At 39.0% G+C, this 26511-nt stretch overlaps 1 protein-coding gene across 1 annotated transcript in view; it reads left to right on the top strand.

Moving 5' to 3' along the window:
• The window catches only part of aff2 (AF4/FMR2 family, member 2), a 145914-nt gene that overhangs the window by 65774 nt on the left and 53629 nt on the right, over positions 1-26511 (top strand). The window contains exons 5-8 of the mRNA XM_062393311.1: positions 11953-11997; positions 19629-19715; positions 21566-21602; positions 22517-22577. Coding sequence (XP_062249295.1) covers positions 11953-11997; positions 19629-19715; positions 21566-21602; positions 22517-22577 — 230 coding nt within the window. The remainder of the gene's footprint in view (positions 1-11952; positions 11998-19628; positions 19716-21565; positions 21603-22516; positions 22578-26511) is intronic.

The raw sequence follows: 26511 nt of genomic DNA, 5'->3' as shown, positions 1-26511 counted from the left end.
TATAATGTACTCATACCCATAGGTTGCAGTTTTACATCTGCAGATATTAGAACACCTCTGCTCTGGTTGACTGAGCAACAGAAAAAACGGTTGGGTTTAAAATAGAGCAGGATTCAATAGTTCATCAGAGGCTGAGCTGTTCAGGAAACAAAGATTTGAACTGAAACTGAAAGATTCAGATTCTGCTCCGGAAGTAAGACAAATTCTTTCAGAATCACATTTGTTAAAGCACAAAGTAGTTCTAATCCAGTCTTGGAGTTCCTCTTTCCTTTAAAGAGGGATGGTTAATAGAAACAGACTTTTTCATTATTTTTGCTTGTAAATCTAGATGCAATCTAAAGCCTAATCGTTGTTGAAAATGCCCCCTTAAACTGTAGGGTTTTCTGAGGAGCTGACAGACTTGCAGACGTAAAAAAAGAAATGTATAAAACGTTTTCAGCGAATAATGTATTTTATCATTCACGATTGAATATTTTATATTCCGTTTCTGCCACTAGATATCTTTTACCTAAATCTTACACACTGAACCTTTAAAGGTGTTAAACCTGCAAAAATCCAAGAATATATATCTATACTCATATAATATAATATTCAGTTTTCAAGGTTCTCATAGGATAAACATTTGGATCAGGACTTTTTCTTTAATGGGAAAGTAACAAAGGGCAAGTGATGAGATGGCAAGTTATTGATTTCATAAAGCACAATCAATGCTGACTGAAAAATGCTGTTTAGCCTTAGTAAGTTAAGGTAAGAAAGATTACATCCCAAGTTTTGAGGGTAACAGTCTCTTTTAATGTTGAGCATCTGAATTGTCCTGTTGTTTAAATGTGCTGCACAAACACCAATGACTCACCTTGCAAAACAGGAACACAAGTTAATATGACGAGGCCTGGGGATTTGTTGTTTCACGTTCTGGGAAGACAGGTGGTTGAGCAGGTTTATTACAGGTGTAAACCTAGAGGGTTTGGATTCTAGCCACTCAGCTGTTTTCAGTCCGTTGCTTGATCACACCTGTGGAAATACGGCCAAAAGTGAATCAAGATCCAATATTTTCATACCACAACATTTTTTAAATTATCATCAGAAATGTCACATTATTAGTTGTTATCGCAATTATATTGCGATATTTATCTATATTGTTTTATTTGGTCTCAAGATCCTTTTGGGCATTTACGTGATTGATATTTGTCTTGCTCTTTTTCAGTTTTGTTCTAACTTGATATGATGATGATTGAATAATGACTCGGGGACCATGTATTGAAGTGATTTTTGGAACAGGGGCTTGCTCCATCCACTCCACGCATCGACCTGGTATTGCAGTACTTCCAGGTACGATGCACCAACACAGCAGGTGGCGGTAATGCACCTTGATGTTGGTTGCCACCCACCATAAAGCAAACAATGAGGAAGAAGAAGAACTTATGATATGTTCTCCCCATCACTATTATGGACTTTAGTGATATAATACTTTTACTATTTTTCAAACTTCAGGCTTGATCAGTCAAAATAATTAAAAACTTCTGTACGGTTGAGTGCCTGACTCAACCGATGAGACAATAAGTTGCAGTTATGAACCAGAACTATTTGCGATAAAAAAATCGGATGTAAAGAATACAGAGACCGAAGACAAACGGTATGTGAAACAATGAAACACAAGAACGGGGGGGGGGGGGGGGGGACGGTTCTTGAAGTGGAAGGTTTCACTTGTTACAGATGTAAAGTATTTCTCGGAGAAGGGTGGTTTGAAAAGATGCTGTAATGGGGCGAGAGGGAGCTGGAAACTCTGGTCTCGGCACGCTTGACGGTGCTCTAGGTGAAAAAAAAGATTCAATGGAACGTCAGCGCCAATGATGGTTGCTGCCGAGGAAATGATGTGGTGTACCTCTTTTCATATGTGACTGTATTTGCCTCTGTACAGACACTGAGTGAAAGAAATCGTTGTTCTCTACAAATCAATGTGTGGAATCCAGCCAAGAGAAGAAAAGGCTGCAGTAGAAATGCAAAGGCTTGAACTTTACAATTTCCAACTTGGTTTCAAAAGGAGAATGACTCTTGCTCACCAGAACAAAAAAGAACAAAGCAAAGACTAGTTTTTAGGTATCGCAGTTATTTTTCTCATTGCAGCATTTTAACTATCAGCTAATCAATTGTGTAAGAAACCTTTGGTAAATTTAGTGGCACAGCTCCTCTGGATGGATGACTCGGGGTCGTGCTAATACAGATTGAAGCGTTTAGCTTGGCGAGCTGGCTTCAGGATGTGATCCATCAGAAAACAAGGCTAATGTTTTCAGCTAACCCACTCCTGGTGCAATTACATGGTCCACTGGCATTGATCATAGCTCCTCTTCTTCAATCTATCCTCCTCGCTCCTTCTCTCACCCCCTTTAATGGCTAAGTCAGTGTTAAATGTTTGATAAATGAGTTTTGAGACCGCTTTCCCATGGATTTATTAAAATTCTATAAAAACTCTCATTTGACTGTGTGTGTATATATATTTATATATATATATATATATATATATATATATATATATATATATATATATAAACGTATAGCGAGAGAGAGAGAGGTGAAAAAAGATAGAATGGTAAACGATGTATGTGTGTGCTAACTACCTTTGCATACAAGAAGAGTTAAGTCGGTTTCAAACTATGTAACTGTCACTTACCACATACTTCGGTTACTTACTTAACGCCGGAATGTTTAGCCATTTTCAGACATGAACTCCGGAGAATGTCCGCGCAGTTTGGTTCGGACTTTCTTCAGAGTTTGCCTTTCACACATGAGCAATGCAAAAGGAGATTTTCCGCTCAGACACATTCACAACAAAACCACAATCTCCAAAGAGTTAAGGTGAGGGTTGGTGCAACTGGCAGAGGGCTGACCGAGACCCATTCATTCTGCTGGGGAGATAACATCAACACTTGTCACCTCAAACGCTCTCTTCGCTGGTGTCCTCTACGTTGTTTGTCTTCTTTTTGTTTTTTCACTTTTGCGTCTGTCTGTGTTAGAAAGGTCATCAACACACCAACTCACAAATTCTCTCCTCAAATAGTATGGTTGAACTCTAAGCTACTGACCCCAACTATTTCCAGTGGCACTGCTCCAATTAAGTGTGTTTGTCCTTGTTGCTAAGCTTTCAGAAGGTTTGCACACATACCGACAAGCAGAGTACAGACCAACAGCTCTGTCCAATTCCATAGACGTATCTAACCTTGAGCATAAATGAGCCAAATTAGAAAACATTTGCGTTTTTTTATAAACAGCTGCTCTGTTTTGGTGTCCAATAACCATGCAGCCAGCTCCTAGTTTTTGTTTACTGCCATCTTTTGCAGAGCAGGTAGTGTAGAGTTGATTCATTGAAACGTTTTCTGGTGAAAACAGCTGTTACTACTATTTGAACGAGTTTTTTAAGATGTGAGACTAAATCGATGATATACGTGCTGTAAAACTAAAATATGCTAGAAGCTACATTAAGTGTTTTATCCTCTCAAGAGCTGCAGAGTTGTTGATAATCCTCTGTGGGTTTTCATATTTCATGTAGTCATTTGATTTTATGTTAATTAGAAGAAAAAATATTCGTTAACAGAATTTTCTGAACGGAAATGCATCACTTAGCTCTGTTGGATGGTCAAACTTAACTCAAACTTAAAATGCGCCTTTTCTTTAAGTGGAGAACAGCCGTTATCTGAATCTGCTGGTCATAAGTACAGCTTTGGATACACACAAAAATACGAACGCACACGCCACACATAAGGACTCAGACACTTCCGAACACATGCACATGCTGGTGGAAGGCCAATTAGCGCAGGGTGAAAGCGACAGGCTTATTTGAAGCAATGTTTCAATGACAACATTTAATTGGATGGTAAATCAACTCCTTATCTGCCTCTCCACAGCCTGGTGTGGGGAACACGAGATGAAGAAAGAGAGGGAGAGGCACGGAGAGAGAGAGAAAACAGAGAGAGATATGGAAGAGAAAAAGGGGGGGGGGGCGAGGGGAACAAATGAAAAGAGATGAGAGAAAGAGGGAAAACTCGTGGGCGTGTGTTTGTGCATTCGTATGTATCTTTACCTTACCGGGCTGTAAATGCTATGGCGGCAACTCAGGCGAGAGGAAGCGGTTAGTGCAGATGAAAGCGACAGAGGAAGAGCACGGCAGTTCTGACTTCACATAGCTGGACAAACTCAGTTAGAACTAATTACACTTACAATAACTCTGTTCCATTTATGTGTCCCAGAAAACCAGCAGCACGCACAGCACCAGGTCCCTCGGACCCTGGAGCCATTAATGTTATAAATTAAAGGTGTATGTTCTCTCACCAGAATATATATCAATGTGTCAGCGGATATTTATCACAGCTAAAACGCTTTTTCTGGGGTTACAGTGTGATAGCATTTTATCAGCTCTGAATGGTGGGATATAACAAAGTACTTTTACCTAAGTACATGTTTCATGTATCTGTACTTTTAATCCATTACCAGCAAATATGTGTACTTTCTACTCCACTTTCATTTTTGCAAAGCAAGTTGTTTTTTATATTTTTCAGAAGTAATCAATATTGAGAAGGGACTCGATCCTCTGATCCAATCAGAGCTGGCATTTCCGTCTTTTTATTCGTACTTTTACTTAAGTAAAATGTTTGTTGTTCCTCCACCAATGATTAAAATCCACTGTAATTCCCTCATTTAACCAATGGGTATTTAGCATTCATCATTTCAAAGTCACCAAAGTTATAAATTACTGCAAAGATTCAGTTTATATCTGTGATCACCTCTTGTTGAGTGGTTTCCTTAAGATCGATCAACTTTGACATTAACTAAATTAAATTTACACTGAAATTTGCAGCTGACCTATTTCAACAAATGTGTTTTCCCAAACTACTTAATCCAAGTAAAGCAGCTGCTGATTCCCAGCTATGATGCGGATAGGTGAGAACAGTGATTTGATATGAACAATAAATTAAACAGGGGCTATTAAGCATGCTGTGATCAGTGCATGAGTCTCCACTGTCACTGTTGGAGATCTGTCTTTCCACCCACTAACAACCTGCGAGCACTGAGTTCAATCGGCTGCTTGGACAGAGCAGCTTTAATTAAACTGAACAAGCTCTAGGTGTAAATGAACAAACCCCAGCTAGCTCCAGCAGGTGACATTAGTTAATTTATCCAGTGGAAACAGCTGTGAATGTCAGTGAATGGAGAGGAGAATTAAAAAGATCAATTGGCATTAGAGCAAAACAAATGAGTGTGTTTGCTGCATCAGAACCCAACCTTAACGCTGTCACATGAGAGGGACACATGCTGCTGTTGGACATTTAACATGGAATCAACATTAACATAAAATCTATAAAAATATTACTTTTCTGTTAAAGTATAGCATTTTCTGAAATCATATATGAGAATGTGCTGAATCTGATGTATAGAGGTAGCACATGCACGTTCACACAAAAGAGAGGCTACACCCTGAGTACACATGTAGCTACATCAGAGCGTTCAGACCACGGTTCCGATTCCCGTTCATCTGTAAAATACGTCATATTTTGTCTTCTCTGTGATATCAAACAAAAGAAAAAACATACTTTTCTGTTTATTCAGGAAAGTAATTGTAATCTCAATTAAACATTTTCTTTTACCCTTGAATTTCAACACCACTTCTGTTTTGTGTCCATCAGGGTTCAAAGATGACTGTGATAAATCAGAACAGTCAGCTGAGTCAGCTGATAAACCGACACTGAGGACCAGTTAGGAAAAACAATTCTTAGAAACTTTACAAAACCCTTCCACAGCGAAATGTGTTCTTCAGTCGGCCACTGGCCATGTGCTCAGTATCACAAAGACAAAGCTCAATAGAGTGGCTCAGTCTGAGCTTCAAGCAGAGCGATATCACAACATCAGAGACAGGGAGAACTCCAGAGCTGTGACAATGAGAGGCACTGATGTGTTGTTAAGGGAGCGTGTGAAGTGCTCTTTATGAGAGAGCAGTGCAAAACCGCCACACCAGCCAGAGAAGCACCAAAGTATTTGAGATGTGAGGTCAATAAAAATGTGTCAAAAGGCCACATGAGGTGATGAACCTACTTTTTGTATGTGCTCAACAATCTTGGTTATCAGGCTGACTCATACTCAAACATGCACAAACTGAATCACACACAGACATGCTCTCTCTCACTCTCTCTCTCTCTCTCTCTCTCAAACACACACACACACACTCACACACACACACACACACACACACACACACACACACACACACACACACACACACACACACACACACAAACACTCACACACTCACACACTGTGTCCTTTGAGGGCAATTCTTGTGATCTATCTAGCATGCTGGTAATCCCAGTGATGGCAGCCACTCCAGCTCTGTAAACAGCTGAAATATGGATGATAAAAGGAGCAGATGAAACTGAATAAACGAGAAGCCCATGGACAAAAAATCCTTGAAGATTTTCCAAAACCCTGTTGGACCTCAGTCTGAACCGTATACGACTCAAAACTTCAGTGGCACGGACCGGATGATTGACAGTTTTCATTTGACTTTGACATTTTTTGTGACAGAAACGCAGCAGCTCTTCTGCTCCGTGGCACATTTCGGTGTCCCCGGTGACGACGAGGACCGCGCCAGAAGACAAGAGTTCAGATTGTTTGTGTAATTCATCCGACAAAGTAAACCCCTTCCTCGTTTTACTGAGAAAATATCCAGAGAAAATGGTTCTAAAAGGAAAGAGAAGCAGGAGCGGATGAGTTGGTAGCACTCAGAGGACAGCCCAGGAGAAAGTGTTTACATTCATCAGGCTCCAGATTAAATTCTGTTTGACTTTGTCTTTGCACATCTTTCTTTCTCTTTGCTCATTATCCTCTTTCATTCTCTCTTCATGTCGCCTCGCTTCACTTTCATCTTCTGCTCCTGCCTATCTCCAAGTCAAATGTTACCATCTCTCTGTGTTGACATGAAGAGACTCAATGTCTTTTGGGGTATTTTTATTAATTCATATTTTGTCATCCCACATGGTTTCCCTGAGTCATTCATCTCTCTTTCTCTCACTAACACACACAAAGAGGAGAGCATGTTTCTACAGTCTTAAACACATTACTATAATTACCTCTTAATGATTTTTAATTCCAGTACAAAAGAAACAAGACGCTGGTGGATTTGAAACGCAAAAAAAAAGACACAGGCACATAAAAAGGAATCATTTGAGTGGAATCACATTAAACGTGTTTGTTATGTCATTTTATCAGTGGCTGCTTGTGTGAGTGTGAACAGGCTCCTCGCTAATATGACAAATTAATATAAGAACCTATTGAGCCAAACCGAATCGAGTGTCAGGACAAACAACAAGCCCTTATTCTAGGTACTGATTATCCCTGAATATAACCCTATGAAGGTTTGTATTACACAAGCTATTGATTGAGCTATTGATATTATCTCAAGTTTTTTTTGCCTCCCTCTTGTTGGGGGTGCAGAGGGTGTCGATGCTCAATCAGGCAAAGTCTGATTTGTGGATATGGGATTCATTGAACTTATGCTACAGATTAAAATAACTAAATTCAATCAGATTGTATACAAGTTCATGTTAATTTTGAACAAATGACTCAATTCCTAAAATTATAAATTGTAGTTAATTGTATACATTTGATTCTCTCATTAATGGCACATATCATATTGAGCCTTATGCAAAGCAGAATGTTACCAAAAGTTACTTTTAAACTTTTTAATCTGATCCAAAGTGATCTTAGTAGCTTGTTATGCTAAAAGATTTGGTTACTATGGAAACATAGAGTTTCTCTGAAGACTTGAGGATTTTCCCGAAAACCATCAGAAAATGTAAAGGTGTTAAAACAGTGGTTTAGTTTTATAATCCACATATTCTTACTGTATTCTTATCTACTTTATTAATCTTGATACATTCTACTACTTTCGAGCATGTTACCCAGCTCTATGTGGCATGGAGCACCTACAAACACTCAGAACTCATTAGGCTTACTGATTGAGTAATTTAAAGTAACAGTGTGTTAACATTTGAAGAAAAGTTCACTTGTAATCTTGAAGGGGCTTTTTTAAATACCTATTTCAACTCAGAAAAAATCAAAATATGTTTTGGGTGTTTGATGCCCAAATGTTTAGCCGAAATTTCCCTTCAACACTGCATCACTGCTAAGTGTGAGCAACACACTTGTGCATTAAACAACAATTATTCAGTCAATCAAGAAAATGACCAGTAGACTTATTAAACTTAGCAATGCATGTGTCTAAATCTGACTATGTCTATACACGCTGTGGTGTGTATGCGTCTGTATCAGTCTATGAGTCTATATGAGTTAGTGAATCTGCCTTTTGGGTCGGTGCATGTGTGTGAGAGAGAAATTTGTGTGTGTGTCTGTGTGTGTGCGTGAGTGAGAGAGAGATTTGTGTGTGTGTCTGTGGGTGTGAGAGAGATGTGTGTGTGTGTGTGTCTGTGTGTGTATGTATGTGTGTGCAGACGTCTATCTATCTGAGCAGCTATTTCAGAGAGAAAGGATTTCTGCCTCAGTAATTGCCTCGGCTACATTTTCCCTCAGAATCTCTCTCTCTCTCTCTCTCATTTTCTTCTCTATCTATTTCTCCAAAAATGTGGTCCTTTCTCCTCCTGCGCACTTCCTCCTGGGCTGTCACTCATCTTTCATTTCTCTTTCATATTCCCTCCATCTCTCAGTCCTTGACATTAACCGTGATCTCACAGTAAGAACAATTATAAGACACACACACACACACATAAGACATGTAAGAGTCACATGTCCATTAGAATCCATTACGGCAGCTTCTATTCACTGCGCTTGGAGTAGACCTCTGTCTTTTCAAAGCCTAAGTAGGGTGTTGCCTATTAAAATGAATTCAGTATGCCATCTGGTTTACTGGTCCATACTGTAAATAGGAAACAAACACTAAATCCTGGTATTATCAGTTCCATGCTCCAGTACACAACAGTGATGGACAGGGATAGTGAAAGTGAGGCAGGGAGAGACAGACGTATGGACGGATGGAGAGAGACCGAAATAGACAGACAGACTCAGTGAGCCTGAAATCATATGAGTGTTTCCATTTTTGTCTGCCAGCTGTGTTTAATGCTGAAGTAGGAAATCACATTTAAATGTTTTTGCATGAAGCCATCAAATGTGGCATGTTATTGCGTGAAACTACTGGGGAATGACATGGCAGATGTCTTATTGGGCACAAAGCCTCTATTCTCATTGCTTCTGGGTAGAACGTGTCTTAGTGTCATATGGTTTATATCTAAAAATGTCAAATAGATAATAAATGCAGCGCTATAAAAACCTAACCACCATTTCTTTATTTCAATTTTACTTGATTTTAATGCAATGTTTATTTAATTATTTAACTTAACAATAGCATATTGTCAATTTATCATGTACAGTTTAAGTTAAAATGGTATTTCACAACTTTTAACAATTTTCAATTCACAATGCATATTTTAGCGTTGACTGTTGCTAATTTACATTTTATAATTCACAGTGTGCAATTAAGGAAGTTTTGCAGTTTACAATGAATGATTTAAAATATACAATTTGTGAATTATAATTTAGAATGTATAATTTACTTCTAGGCCAGTCGTAAACTGTTTTTAATTAAATTAGACTGTTTTAAGGATCAGAGCAGGTCTGAAAACATTGACCATGAAAAACAAAAGAACTGAGGTGAAGTCAGTTCCTTGGTTCTTTATTCCGTTAAGTCTTTCAAAATCCCCCTGCCGATAGATTTCCAGGTGTAGCGTTGTTGGTACATTAGCTTTTCTTCCTACGAGAAGCCAATGCAAAAAAAAAGCCGTGGAGGGCAGACGTGCATGAATCAGTTTAAAGTAACCTCAAAATTATTGTATATACTATTTTCCTGTTGAATCTGTTGTGCTGATTCAGAAGCAGAGCTAATGTGTAGAAGAGGTGAGCTCAAGCAGTTTAGAATGTGTCTACAACACACTCCAAATCACCTTTATCCTATTACTGTTTTGACAGTCAGTTATTTAGGGGGGGTTATAATGTCAACCCTCTCATTGGAGTTACTAAATTGTTCCTATGGTCATGTTATTGCTTTTAGTAATGGTGTGTGACAGAGGTTACGGTGCAGTAATATGTCAGACATGCGCTCTACAGTTAAGTCTCTTAGGTTTCCTCTGTTCCTCTTGCCCTCTTGCTGTTCCTTCATCTCTTTTCCCTTTAATGAGCCTGTTGCTGGACTGATCCAACGCCAGATCAGGCCCAGTGAATTGCTTTATTTTGTTTTCAATTACTTTTTGGAAGCTATAATTTGGCAAATGGCTTTTTTTCCGGGTCTTGTAGGTTTTGGGTAACAAAGTCATGTGTTTCCAGCAGCAGCAATAATGGTTTGTTTGGGATAAATGGAAGAGCAACTCTGTACTTTGCATGACCAGCATCGTGCACTTTGGTTGAACTGACAAAGCAAACTGTTCCAGCTACAGAAACATCTTTTTTTTTTAACTTCACATTTTCGCTCAACTTGTTTGACATGAACATTTCACTTTGGTTTCGCCTTCTGTGATGATTTAAATTGTGCTTGTCACAAACCTTTCTGAATTGCAGTGTAGGCCTCTGCCGTGATGTTACTTCACCAGTCCAGATCACTCCTGTTCTAAGAAAGACTTAATTGACAAGGGCACATGTTGGCACAGATTAGCAGTGTGTGGCATTGAACTGATAAATTCAATCAGACGACCTGCGTATGTCTGAGCTCCAACAGCCTCTCTTTCTCCTTAAATAAAACTCAGTCAATCCCAGGAACTGTGGAGCTGAAATGGTTCTGTGGTTAAGTCAACTCTCGCCAAACCACAGGCATTCAAATATCGCATTTTTTTTTTTTAAATGTCCCTCTATTACTTTTCTTTACCATCCGTACGCAAGCCAGTATTCATAAATCTCACAAAGTGGAGGCTAAATATAATTCTAACCATACTGCTTCTTACACAACCAAAGGGAGGCACGAATGTTTTGTCTTTGAACTTGTTAATACAGAATTACAACATCAGGAATGAGTAAAAGTCATTTGAACGGTTGTTTTGAAATAGATGAGTCGTTTGACCCCCCCTTGAAAGGATTGAGCAACTGTAACAAGGCCCAGAAATCTAGCCCATCAAACTTTAAGTTCCTCTACATGCTGAAGCAAAATAAAAAACAAAAAAAGTTCTTGTTTTAAGCATTTTATTGACAGGCCAGACCATGTGAAATGGGGATAGAGAACGGGGGAAGACATTCTACAGGAAGACTCTGACAACCGTATGCAGGGTGCCTGTGCTACCAGAACAGTTATCGCTCCAACATCTCGGAATTTAGCAAAAACTGAAAATCATTTTTGTCCACCTGCTCTAGTGAACAAGTTTATATATATATATACGTAGTAACTGGCTAACTAGTTTAGATTTGTTTTGGTTGTTACAGGTTCCATTCAATTTAAAGGTTCACAGTACCATGTTTGTTTGGTATTTAGTTATTTTCCCAGTGTGGTAAAGCTGACCCTGGAAGTAAGAACAGCTGCTGACATTAGTGTCTAGATCCTGCTTTTCAACAAACTTAGAAACATTTCCTGAGCTAACATTACATTGGCCGGGTGATCATACTGTCAAGCCATAAACAGGGACCCTGTCAGGAGGAAACATTAAGTGAATGTTTCAAACTGCTACACTTTAACATACATTTGAATTGGTCAAATGATCCCTTATCAAGTGAAAATGACTGAGCTTCTTTTTACTATCACTGTCTGAAATTAAACATCTATTGCTTCTAACTTTACAATTTTTGATCAGTAAATGTGCCTCCCTTACATTGACCTGGTAAACTGCACCTCTGCCTTGTGAGAATGTGTTTAATGTAACCCTGCTATGAATAGTGTTGAAGTCACTCTCTCACTTTTTTCTCCTTTGTTTTCTCCAGGTCAGCCTTCCAAATGACTCCAGCTGTGTTGAAGAGATTTTGCGGGTATGTTTCTTGGGCACACACACACACACACACACACACACACACACACACACAGACACACAAGAGTAATTGCACTGATTATCAGCTGTTTTCTGTTTGCTCACAAAGACCTTCATCTGTCTCTGGAGAGTCTGACTTTAAGGAAAAAAGACAGAGGGGAAAGAGAAAAAGAATAATAGGGGAAATAAAAGGAGGAGAGGGAGAGAGAGGGAGCTCTATTGGCTCTGGTCAATGATTGCACAAGTTTTTGTTTTTGCAGCATGACTTCATGCTGAAATCTTTTCCACCATTTTCTTCTTTTCTCTCCTGACTTTCTCTCTGTCCTCTTCTTTACCTTTGTGCGTGTCACCCAAATCCCATCAAGCAACACGTTCTTTCCACAGTTTTCTCCACAGTTTCCTCTCATGTCTGCTGTCTTTTTGTTTTGTTTTGTTACTGCGCTACTTCAGAGAGATGTCAAGGCAGAAAGGTTTCCCCACTAATCATCCCAGCAGTCAGATGACGTGCAGCCATAAAGATAAAGAGCCTTTCTGACTGCTTTACGTCGGGCTACCTATTTCTTCCCTCACCCTCTGACTGCCTCTCTGTATTTGTCTCTATCTCTCCTCTCACCTTTGTGGTATCACTCACTGTGCTATCTCTCTCTTAGTCTGTACGTGTTCCTCTCTTCATCCCCATCTGCCCTCTGTCGCTCACCTCTCTCTCCCTTTCACAAATCAATATGCTGGCCAACAGGCTGTGTGACAGATAGTGGGCTGTGAGCAGCATGAAAAGCCTTTGTCAATAATATCGGTGTGCTATTGAATTCAGTCTGATGGTTTTAGCCGTGTCAAGTGGAAAGATCAGGGAGTTCAGCCTGTGAGGTGAGGGGAATCGTAGGGGAGGCCTGCGGTTGATCTTTCCCTCTTTGTGACGGCACAGCTCCAGGTCTGATATCTCAGAGACGTTGTTTTGGAGGTTTGATAATTCACAGTATCAAGTAGAGATTCAAGTAGAGATACTGTGTACAGAGGGAAAGCTGTCTATTTAGACTTTTATACCCCTTGTGATGGGATGAAAGGGATACTCTCTGTTTGCCATGGAGCATAGCAAGTGGTGGCAACAATAAACATGTAATGTTGTCTCAACTAAAGAAGGATGATCAGCACTACAAGGATGATCTGTTAGCAAAAAAAAACGTTTCACTGTATGCCCCTGTGCCAGTGACAGCCAGTGGCCGGAGGCATTCTATTTTTGGGGTTGTCCCTCCATTCTTGTGAACAGGTACCTCAAGAAAACCTTGAGGGAAGTTTTTCAAAGTTGATGCAAAACTTCCGTCGGACACAAGAATACACTGGTTAGAATATGGTGGTCAAAGGTCAAGGTCACGGTGACCTCAAGAAACCCCTTCTTGCATCATGAACCGTATCTTAAGATCCCCTCGAGAGGATCCTTTCAAATTTGGCACAAATGTTCACTTAGACTCACAGATTAACTGATTACATTGGGCTGGTCGAAAGTCAAGTTCAGAGTGGCCTCAGAAATCAGGTTTTTGGCCTCATTCTTTAAACCTTTCTTTTGGAAATGTCTTATAATTTTGACCAGTTGTCAATTTGACTCTTCACACTCTCCACCACTCCACCTTCTTCATTATTTCCTTCCTGAAGTTACCCCTGAATGAGTTGCTCATGTCTTCAGTTATAGTCTTAACCTGCCTTGTGTCCTATGTGGGGTCTGCAGATAACTCCAGGACATTTTATGGTTAAAATTGTTGCTGTAAAAAATTGCAGATATAATCTGTCTATTTTGTGTCACTACTGAGAGCCTCAACTCAAGAACCGTGGGGCTTTATTAATTTTAATTACAACAGTATATGCAGTATATATATATGTATATATTAGTGCTGTCAAACGATTAAAATATTTAATCGCGATTAATCGCATTTATGTCATAGGTAACTCAAAATGAATCGCGATTAATCGCAAATTTGTATCTATCCTTAATGACCCTTCATTAATTTTTTCTCCAGAATTTTTTGGGGGTTTTAATGCTCTATCAACATGGAAAGTGGATTGGCTTGCTTTATGCAAATGTTTTATTTTATTGAAAAACAACATTGCCAAACAGGGCGGTACAAAATAAAATTATAAAGTGCACATTTCAGGTAAACAAGGACTCAGCCTATAGTGCAGTTTAACCATGGCTTAATATTTTTTTTTTTTTTCAAGTTTGCTGTGAACATAGCAGTAAGGCCTCTCAAACACACAAGCAACAAAATAACAAACAAACAAAATACACAGGCAAGTGTCGGCCTACTTTGAGACAAATTAAACACAGAACTGTGTAGGGCTATTTGAGTCCTCCCCATATTTGTGGAAAATGTATGAAATAAGAAGTACCCTATTTTGAAATAAATAAAAACATATAGCTGCAGCCTTGTAGCTTAAAAATATATATTTTAGTTGGCGAAATATTAAAACAAAAAGCGAGAGCAGGTCAGACTGGAGGCGAACACAGATACTGAAGCTCGATAGAAACCAACTGCAGCTTCTGCTCTGATCGAGAAGCTGAGGCGCTGATCTCTGATCAGCTGAGACCAGAGAAACTGTGTTTTCACTGTTTTCATAGTTAAGAAGCAGTCAGTAACTGAGAGGCTGCTGCACATGCACGACCTCTGATCTCACTGTGTCTCCCTGAGCGAGTGCGCAGGGGCGGGGGGCTGGGCTACAGTGCGCTATCTGGAACCACACACAGACACACAGACACTCGCCTGCTCCTTGTACTTCATGACGGCCTGATACGATGATGTTTTAAAAAATGATTGTGACTTAGTCAACCACCAACATGCAAAAGCGTGTGTCAAACGGCGAAAGCGTGAGAGTCGGCAGCACTGCGTTAATCTCGCGATAAAAAAATTGACGGTGTTAAAATGGGTTTGTGTTAAAGCCGTTAATAACGCGTCAGGAGAATTAATGATAGATTTTCGATTAATCATTAATATTTTTATATTAAAATTCGCTTTTTATAGGCTATATTAAAATGCAGTGAAAATAGAAAAAACACAGCGTGTTTCCTCATTGAGGTCTTTATAACTAGCAAACATGCAATAGTTTTCATCCATGAAAAAATAATGTCATCGACGAAATTCTTAATGATCAATTCATCGATCGTCGATTAATTATGCCCATCCCTAAAATGAACGACATGAAAATATGAATATAACAAATTTCCATGACTTTTCCAAAACGTTTGGGAGATAGGATTCTTCTGGGAAGCCCACTAATTAAGTTTTTTTTCTATTTATTAGTTCTTTGATTTACAACTGCTAGTTCATCTTTACAATTAACTATTAATTAATATGTATAAATACAGCGACCTGTTACACATAATGTTTTCTCCAGGTAACCAGAACTCTGATGTCTCTCAAATACACGGTTTTAACACCATTGTGCGATTTTTGGAGCATTTCTCATTGAGTATTTTGTGCAAACATTTTGATAGTGGAAGTAATGTATCACACCATATAATAGGGATTTCAGATATTTCAGGATCTGTCACTGTTTCCCTGTTTCACTTTTCAAGGGTTCTGTCACAGCAGAAAAACATTAATTAAGTTTAATCAAACAAAAATATTTTTGAATCTCAGCTCAACAGTTCTTTTCTGGATGGATTTTCACTTCGTCTACATTGTGGTAGTCTTTAATTTCCTGAAGGACATAAAGTGCTCCTTTAATCCCTGATAAGAAAAAAAAACTTCACCAAAAATATCTTCACAACAAGGTGCAACATGATTTATTCTTAACCCTCAACAAGATTTAGGAAAAACTACCCAAAAAAACTTTTAACGGTTCGTAGAAAAACGTAGAGCCACATGTGAGGAATGCCTCTGGAGAACAAAATAAGAGAATTTACAACAGTGATTAGAATTTGTTTTTATTGTGGGGTAAGAGATATTTGCAGAATGAGCGAGAGCGTTATTGACATGTACTAAATAAGTAAAAATGGGTGCACAGAGTGAGGTAAGTGCTGCAGTGCATGATGGGAGTTCCTCCAGTAGTATAGGCCTATAGCAGAATAACCAATGGATCATATGGTTCAGTGCTTCAGTGAGTCTTTTCAAACTATAAGCTTCATTAATGAGTACTTTTTAGATTGAAACTTCAACGTAGAGATGGGATCTGCCTCCCAATCCCAAAGAGACACAATGTTATCTCCACCCAAAATATCTGCACTTACTGTCACTAATAAAAAAACATCAATGTATTTCTGTTCCTGAATTGATCAAAGAAATGAACAAAGGATCAATGGAGCAAAGGACGTGACTATGATCTTTGTTAATGTTAAAGATCAAAGTTGCACTTTATGGATATATAAAGGTGCTGAAAACGTAGAAGCATTTTGAACTCTCCACGATCCTCAGACGAACTTGAGTCCAGGTTTCTGTCGTGCTTCATCGGGAAGTAGATTTGCTGTGTTTGTCGACCATGCAACACCAAGACATCGTGGCGAGCTTCCGAGCCGAACTGCTCCAAGCCATAAGTCAGATTGAGGCTCTCAAAGAGGGAAACTCAGCTCTAAAGGAGCAGGTCGAGCAGCTCCAGGAGCAGGTGAAAGTAGGAGAAGTTATCTTACAAAAAGAGAAGAAGAAACGACGTTGTCGCTTCAGGGCCTACATATACTGCAGGGAAGAACTCAGTGTGTGTCAGGCCAAGTGTGAGACCTTGGAGGCCAGTCTGCCCCAGGAGCCGGCTCAGCCTGAAAGAAGCCAAAGCAGGGAGGTGGAGGTCGACCAGGAAAAGCAGGCTCTGAAGGAGGAGGTCAACCTGCTCAAGACTGTAAAGAGGAGTCTTGAAGATGAGCTGAAGAAGAAGGACAAGCTTCTTCAAACCACCCCCTACCTTAACTGCCTGGCCACGCTCCCGGTCAAAGAAAAGGAGGTCAAAAAGAGTCAGGTGAAGATGCAGGCTCAGAGGCTGCGGAAGGAGACGACTCTGACTGAGGGAGTGAGCAGCAGGAAGATGGAGGCCGTTGAAAAAGAAAACCAGACTCTGAAGAAGCAAGTTGACAATCTAAAAGATGAACAGAAAACTCTCATGGAGGAGGTCAAACGTAAGGAGGAGCTGGTGAAAAAGGAAATCAGGAAACGACAAGCTTCCACCAGGTCGTACCTAGACTGCCTGCACAAGCTCAGTGACCTGGAGAACGAGCTGGAGAATGCAGAGAGGATTTATGGATAGAAATGTCAAGCAGCTTGAGGCGCTGAAGGTGGAGGACTAAGATGAACTCCTGAACCAGGAGACGGATCAACCTCCAAAGATGACAGGAATGATAGGACGTTTGCCCTGAAACCACTCACCCTTTTTCCTTCACACCTTCTTACCCGACCCACTACCTACTCCTCCCCTCCTACCCCTGCCCAACTTCCACTCCCACCCCTTTCTCTCCCACCCCTCACCCCTTTCCTATTCCCCAAAACAAACCCCTCAATGCCAACCTCCAACCAATAATGTATATAATAACAGATGTATAACATCTACCTGTGAGTGTTTTTCTGTATATAAAATAAATGATTCATAGTTCTAATCAATTATTACATTGTCGTTGTTTTTTTCTTTCTATATTTAAATATGTCACAAGATGACAATAAAAGTTCACCTATCGTTAATTAGTGTGTGAATCACTTTGGTGATGAGTTGAGTCTTCATAAAGAGCACTGGGTCCACACCAGTGCTCCCTTCACATACATTGTTAACTATTAATATGACTGTGTAACAGGTCGCTGTATTTATTCATATTAATAGTACATATATATATATATATATATATATATATATAAAGAACTTTCTTTCTTAACAAGTTGTCCTTATGCATAAAACAGTGGTATTGTCACTTAGTATATAAAGATAGGGAAAAGCACTATTAGATATGATTTGAAGTCTTGTCCAGTTGTTGTCAAGTATTGGCTCTAACAAACAAATGGATGATTCTGCTTCTAAGAAAATGTCTGTCTCCCAACCCCACGTTTTTGAGCGACATTTACTGCTGGGAAAATCTCTGTGAGATACCATCACTATTAGATGCCATGTGTGTAAAGAAGTGAAACATAAAAATCAGTAAAACATAAAACCTCCTCGCCCTGTCTCCTCTCAGGCCCTCGGAATGATTTCCCTCTGACAGTAAGCCTTTCTGTCTTTTTTTTTGAGCTCATTATCCACTACAGCCATAATTCTTGGCAGATTTTCTCCCGGTTCACTTTTGCAGTAAATATAAGATCCTCTCATCTCTTCCTGTGTGTAGAAGAAGCTATGATGAAATTAAAAACATGAAAGCCCCTCTCTGGAGCCAGTGTTTGGTTCGTCCGGTCAGACACATTGCACTGCAACATGGCGGACTACATGACAACCCTCTTCCAATCTAGATATAAAGAGCTCCTTTTAAACAAACAAAGATACAACCATTCAGATAGTTTCAGGTGATTATAAAGTCATGAAAACATGATTACGATCATTATGTTATTATTGTTGATGATGCCAATCAAGCATCATTAAACCTACACATTGGAATTTATTATTTATTGTGGTACAATAGATGCTAGATAAAGGATAATATAACTAGACCATAATAATGGTGACATGTGGATCTGTTTCATTGTGACAGACTGAGTTAATCATACAATGGCAGTAGTAACATATTTGTAGACACACACACACACACATATTCAAATACATGCACGGATACACACACCATCTGGAGTACCGCCTGTCAAAACAGTGAGAAACTCTTCCAGGAGAGATGTGATGATGTCAGAGCAGAGTTGCCCAGCAACGCGCCGTGTGACTTCAGGCCAAGAGCGTTTAAATTGTGGAGAGAGAAAACTTAAGACACACACATAGACCCATACTAAGACTTCAATGACTTATACACACTCCCACTCACACGCACACACTTCCCTACACACAGGCAAACACACGGAAACATGAGTCATCCGATGACTATGAGTCATCCTCTCCAGAGGGGGTGAAGAGACGTATGATGGGAAATTGTGATGGCAGTGACCTTTCAAGCCTTTTGACCTAATAACCTGTTGTATGAGTGTATGAAACAGATTCAATCCTAACATTTATAATAATGGCTAATATTGATAATCAATTGATTGGATAACTAAGATAGATATGTTAGTTATGATACATTATGTTTGACAATGTTGATAGACACCTGGGAAGATGAGATAAGTGTGTGTGTGTGTGGTTGTATGTGTGTGCGTGTGTGTGTGTGTGTATCTCTGTGTGCGTGTGTGTGTGTGTTTGCCAACTCTACGTTTAGTTTACTCTGAAAGCTCTGATACCTTATGTGCATCCAACGCCCCATACATTTCTCAGTTTATTCTATAAGTTATATGAAAGTCCACCCTGTTGGGAATCTCTCTGCACAACGTTGATTGAATGCTGACTCGGCTAGTCTGCATCTAAACTGTTGCATAAACAGTCAATTTCAGGTCCAATGCTCTGTTATTCACCAGTTACTGACCACATGACAGCAAATCCTATACATTTAGTGAGAGTTATGTGCTTTATTTCGTTTGAGCCAGAAAATTGTCGTTAATTAATTGAATTAATGCAATATAATATGGAAAAACCTGTGTGTGTTTTCAGGAGATGACACATTCCTGGCCTCCTCCTCTCACAGCCATACACACTCCGGGGAAGGCTGATCAGACAAAGTTCCCCATCCCAAACAAGGTCAGTGCACACACACTATCTCTGTCCCATTCCAAACTTTCCCTAAATTCACTAAAACAATAAGTTTGCTCTCCTCTTTGATAGCGAAAATTCATGTGGGATTTCAAGCGTGGTAATGTTTGCTTTCTTAAATGTTGTTGTTATGCCTTCTATCCGTGCTCTGACTAAATCTTAATTTGTGCATGAGTCAGTGATGAGTGGAAAAAGATGTGAAACAGTTGGAAATCTTCACTTCAACTCCTACGCGTATTGGCTAACCATAAAACTAACAGCGTTCTGTGAGTGTAAATCTTCATTCTGCCAATGAGATCTGATTCATAAAATCACTCGCACAGTGATTGATGTGATCCAATCAGATTACCTCATTCTTGCCTCATTCTGCACAGTGGTGCATTCGACAGCCAATGAAATTACAATGTTAATTCATGAGCATATGCTGATATCACCTCCTCACTGTGTGTCTGAAGCTGTGCAGATGTGGATGTACTGTCGTCCAGTGTTTACTGTAGTATTTTAAGTGATGCCCTTAGTCGTTGTGTTAAATGTTTCCATTTCCATTATATATGTTATTATTAACTTATAACAAGTGACCGACTAATGAGATAATTAATTTGATCTCACTCAGCAAAACCCAAAGATTACGCTATTTATTAATAATGACGCTCATAACAGGGTTTCTGCAGGGTCTGAACTTCTTTTTTCAATCTGAATAATAGGTCTTAAATACATAAAAACAATAGGCTGAAGATTTAAATGCTGCTCCTGTCATGGTTTCAATTTGTTTTCTTCTTTTAAAAGCAATGTTTTGGCGGCATGCATATACTTATCTCAGCTATACAGATATTAGTCTACTGTAATAAAACTACAAACAGGACCAACGTGGACTGAAATCTAAAACAACCTGATTAGAATTTATCTCAGTACATTTGGCTTGGCTATGGGAAAGATCATGATTATATATTGTTTCTGGTGTTCTGTTATTCTTTAATATCTGAATCCACTGATCACAACAACTATTTCACCATAGTGTGAACTTTTTTTTTTTTTATTTGTACCAACTTTTGTTTGGCTGCTCTCAAGTATCTCCTTGAAGACACTTGCAGTCAACACTGAGATGTCAAAAGCGTTTTTTCCAAGTCTTGTTAATAACACTTCGGCTCTGGTAGCAGAGAAAAACCCTTTGGCTGTAAATAATTAAAAAACAACTGAGTGAAACTGGAAGAAAAACAATGTCACTTACAGAAAGCCCAACTTCATCAAGAGTCATTTTAAGGAAATGCATTACCACCCACGGTTTGTTTGACAGGAGGTGTTTGAGAAGTAAAGTACAGAAACGACAACAGTAATTAACAAGGAGCGAGACAAAATAAAAGCAGGGACTAAAGAACTGCCACTCCAGAAGACTGATGATGGAAAAGCTTCAACTACTCCCACAAAAACATGTTGATGACACCTTGTGATGTAAATAGAGGGGATATATGTCACATTAAAACCAACATAAATGTTATACTCTCAGTTTATCTCTGAAATGGCAGCCATATCTGCGGCGTGCTTTCATCACATGCTTTTATTTATCTTATGGGAAACACTTAATTGGTGGTGATGTCAAAAGGAAAAACAATGCATAGGCGGTAAATCTGACCCAGCTGTTAGTGCATTAGGCTTTCAGCCCCCAGCGCCACACTAATCCTGCCACTGAGTTTAAAGAATGAGGTGGAGTGTGGGCGCCGTGAGATGAGAAGATCTGAATTCTGTGTAATAGCACCGTCGTACCGTGGTGAAATCAATAATGACATCTGTTGGTTTATTCATCCACTTTTCCCTCTGGCTTTCTCTCTCCCTCTCACCAGGAGTCACAGCATGTGACCTCAGGCTACAACACCCAGAGTAAGTTTCCCAGCATCAACCCACACACACATACACACACACACACACACACACATACACACACACCCCAGCTCTGTGATAATTAACAGTGGGGAGGGTATTAAGACAGCAGCACCCAGAAGAGATGTGAGAAAAGCAGCTGATGTTCTAATAACATCACAGCCACAGGAGGATGAAAGTCTGTAAACCTTTGCTTTTATATTTATGTTAAATAATCACACAAACTGGATTTTGATAGTTTGACTTGTGGTTATAACGAAAAAACAATCTCAAAGACCATAGAAACAAATATAATAAATCATATTTTAGCTAGTCTTAATTAGACCATTTATTACTGAGCTCACACTTAAGTGGTGAGTATATAATGTGTATATATATAATGTCTATTGTTACAAAAACAATAAGGAAAATAATAATCAGGGGGAGGAAAATAAAGTATTATGTATATACAATTTTAATGATGTTTGTCATAGGTTAAAAGCAGAGGCAGCCAATAAAAGCAAATAATTACAAATATAAAACAAACAATATTAACCACACTTAATTGTAATTATGAATAGCAATATTGACATGTTTAATTAGATTGTCATTTTTTATATGCATTTATATGGAATTTATATTAATTCATACTATTAAAAAATATAATAGGTAGGTTTTTCTCACTGACCTCTAGGTCCCATGAATGTTTATATGTGAATATTCCATCTGCCAATGGAAGAACATGTTACAGTCCTCTAAGAATAGAACTGAGCTCATGAAAACACACGTTGTGTATTACTGTTTTCATGATCAGTGATTTGAGTCTGGCTCCTTGTCAAACACTAATCAAGGCACATACACACACACACACACACACACACAGCCATGAACACATGCATAACAGTGATGCTTGTATGTCCTCTCTTGTGTTGTAGAGCGATGTAGTGTATCAGCTAACAAGCCTGCTGCTAAACCACCAACTGCACCACAGAAGTCGTAAGTATCTTTTTCTCCCTCTGAAGCGCACACACACACACACACACACACACACACACACACACACACAACCAGAGAATTACTGACCAGCTGCTGCCGGCGCATTTTCCTCCAGGTGAAATTAAGCTTGGATTCTTGGATGAAATTCACAGCTGGTAGTAGGAAGAAAGATTGCACGGATCAGAGCAGGAAAGTCTAGCTACATTAATTCAACGTGAGCCAGGAGCACATTGCAACATCTTTGGCTGCAGCCCACTCAACTGACTGAGCTTTACAGCAGGATTCATAGCAGGATGAGATTGGAAAGGCCGAAAAACCTGGCTTCCGGCTCAAGACCCGGATTTATGATATGTTTGGCAGCAACAAGATTAATAATTTAGTTCTAGAGATTGACAGTTTGAAATCATACAGTAGCAATAGTAAGTGAAGACTTTGGACGTATTACTATTAGAGCTGTGAACAATAGCACGTTAACGCGTTATGATTAAATTACAGGATGAATTTGTTCTGTTTTTTAACGCATGCGCACAAGGACCTTCCAATATACCCACAATTCCGCCCACTCTGCACTAGTCGCCGCTCTAATGCAGTCAGATGGCAGCTGCCATTCAAACAAACAAACAACATGGATAATTCTGATAAACCAGAGAACCTTCTGGACGGGAAGATCGTGTTCCAAAAAAACAAAGATCGAACATTCAATAAAACCAAGGTGATATGCACACTCTGTGGGAAGACGTTATCGTTTCACAGTAGTAATACCAGCCTAAAGTACCACCGCAACGCGAAGCATGCCTTGGTTGGCGAGGGGCGTTCAAGTGCAATGCGCCAAACCAGCTTCACTCGCAGGACACATTAGGCAAAAGAAGCGGTCAGCTTTACTGTAAGAGAATGTGAACAAGTTAGTTTGCCTCACCAACTGGCTAAAGAACGACTAGCTAAGAGGACCTTGAGAGGCATTAGATTGTGTCATGGTGTGGTTAATGGTTGTTTGACAAAAAATATAAAAAAAATTCAACCATCCTATAAAAAGAATGGCTAAGAAGCTCAAATAATTTCTGTTTGATTTAAAAAGAAAACAAAAAAGTTTCATTCAACCATACAATGGCTAAGAAGCCCGAATTCTGTTTAGGATGAAGGTTATACTAATGTTCCATATGAAATAGCAAAGACAACTGATAAAGAACTGCTGAGTTGCAGCACCATTGTTTTGTTTATTTATGATTATTAAAAGAAAACATGTTAAATATATATATCCGTCTTTTGTCATAAATTGTTTGTATTCACAAAAATATATAGAGAAATCGGTAATGTGATTAATCATGATTAATCCATAGAAACCTGTGATTAATTTGATAAAAAATTGTAATCATTTCACAGCCCTAATAACTATACATTTCTCCTCGATTTGGTGTGAACTTTGAGTTACAAATATGACCAAACACAATCTATTTGAACTAATACACAAAGGATTTCTGATTGTTCTTGTCTATACTGGTTAAATCATTCAAACATTCAGCACAGGTTAACCCCCTTCACCAATGACATCAATAGATCCAAAAGAAAATACCTTTAGGCCCCGGCTCCTCTGAGTCATTCGTTGATGTTTACAAGAGGCATCTGCTAATTTTGAAAAATACCTTGCATGTTGATTCGCATTAAGCTTATCATTTTTAATTGGTAAAAAGAAGGTTGAGATAGAGAGAGTGGGGATGAGGATTTTCGTTCTCTCTCCATTTCCATTTTATCCATAAAAATCTGTTCAATAGGCAACCCGTCGACTCAGGTATTACTACCTGTAATGAAAGTTTAACCAAGGATTAGATTTGGGCATTCTTTGTTTTGTATTTAATCCCTAATTATTATCACCGATTTTATGTTTATTTTTTTATTTATACAATTTTTTAAGAGCTGTGTTATGCAGTGTACAAAGAACGTTGTTTAATTCATTATTTATACTTTATTCAAATGTAATTATAGGAATGTGGCATGAACAGTGTCAGAAATTGGCTTTTGAAAATGAAAATAAACAGCTGATGGACCCACATGTGATGCTAAAAACACCTGCAAGTAAGAAAAGTTGAGGCAGTCTTTAGTTTGCATTTATTCATCTGGATGGTTTGATTAAACTTCCAGGTCGACATGTAAACTCTCATTTCCTCTTTAATTATATCTCCATTACGATGATGTTTGTTGGAGCTGTTGTGCTTTTTGTGGCTTATTACTCTATTTTGCTTCCAAAGCTGATAAGTTTATTTCCTTTGATTACCATTGTATACCCTGAGGTGTCGTTTTTTTTCTTCCTATCGGGAATTCAAGCATTAATGCCGCTTTGTTTATTAGGATGAAATAATTGTTATTGGTTACAAACAATGCCTGGTTTACTGCAGCCATTAGACTGCTCTAGAATTTTACTGTGATGCTCAGCAGGGTAAAATGTTTAGGATAATGAATAGGCCTACATCGTCTTATTCAAGAGTAATTGTCCCGTTGAAGCTAATTGCGTTATTTTTTTGTTGGATGTTTACCATCTATGACCATTACAGAAAACTCATCCAGCTGTAATCCCTCTCAACCAGGCTCTTCACCTTGATGGCACATTATAAATCTGAGAGAAATGTTATCATTAGAGCAGAGTAGAGAGAATCCCTTTGCTCCAAGAGGTTTATTACGCTCTGTTCCAGTTCATAATGTTTCCGACTGCCGCATGTATGTAACAGAGCGAAATAAGTGAGTAAGACTCTCCACTTGACGAGCCAGCTTTTGAGCTTTGTCAGTGTGCACCGTGGTTGACCGACCTGCCGATGAACAGCCCGGAGGTGTTTTATGATAAAGTGACCCTTACGGTACTGCTGAACTTTGTTCACATGTTGGTCTAACTAGAGCAAGACACCGACACTGCCGGGGTTGTGGGTTCAGTTCCTCATGTGACTCAGTTTGCATAGAATTCAGACAAAACTCTGATGTCTCGTTGCCATCAAGCCGCAGGTGTCAAGTGAGACAAAGACATTATGGCAATAAATAGCAAGTGTGGTTGTGTTTAACATAAGAGGAGCCATATTATTTATTATATTTCTTGGGGAGAGGAGCTCACTCCTGCGCTTTTGGCCTTGTGACTTTGCAGACATTTTTAACACATAAAAAACTATATACAATATAAAATCATAAAGTCTCCTTAAAAAGAGTTTGAGTGTAAATGCACTTGTTTTAAGTCACTTCAGACAAAAACTGTCAAGTGCATGTAATGTAATAATATAATGTGAATTATGATTGGCTGAATAAAACACATCTGGTGGGCAAGTGCATGGTTTTTACATTAATGTGAAACCGTTGTGATTCTAATGTTTTTGGCTTTTGACAAATTCTTAAAAGAAAATATTGTCTGTTTCAACCCATAATCACCAGCTGCACATGTGTTGTGGCCAAACCCAGTTAAATCACTTTGTTTTGTTTGAGCAATTTTAGAAGTGAAGATCAAACAAACAGCTGAAAGATGTATTTAATTTGATGCGGCAGTATTTTTTGTATTTGATCTGCTTTTCCATTCTTCTAATCATCTGAACCCTGGACCGGCCCTGAAGCCCCTTATCGGGGTCCCAACCCTCTCATTGGGCCCCATTGTGGTCGTGCAGAAGCAGTGCAGCACTTATCATTTAGCACAGAATTTTTGCAAAGACGCGACAAATAAGAGGATCCCATTGACTTAATACATCGAGAAAAGAAGCAGAAAGAGACAGACACAGCAGTGTGCAGGTCTAAATATTTTAGTCTCTATTTCAGTCTCGATTTAGAACAATAACAAAGAACATTGGCAACAGCCATGTTTGTCCAGCAGAGAAAGATTTGTGTGTTCATTTTGTTTTGCAGTCTGAGTTGCGTCTGAGGCAGCATTGAGCAATTAGTCATTAGCTGAGTGTGGTTTTGGCTTCGCAAA

Source organism: Platichthys flesus, chromosome 8 (assembly GCF_949316205.1).
Source record: "Platichthys flesus chromosome 8, fPlaFle2.1, whole genome shotgun sequence".
In the NCBI taxonomy this organism is placed as follows: Eukaryota; Metazoa; Chordata; class Actinopteri; order Pleuronectiformes; family Pleuronectidae; genus Platichthys; species Platichthys flesus.
This window is presented reverse-complemented; position numbering and strand designations above follow the sequence as displayed.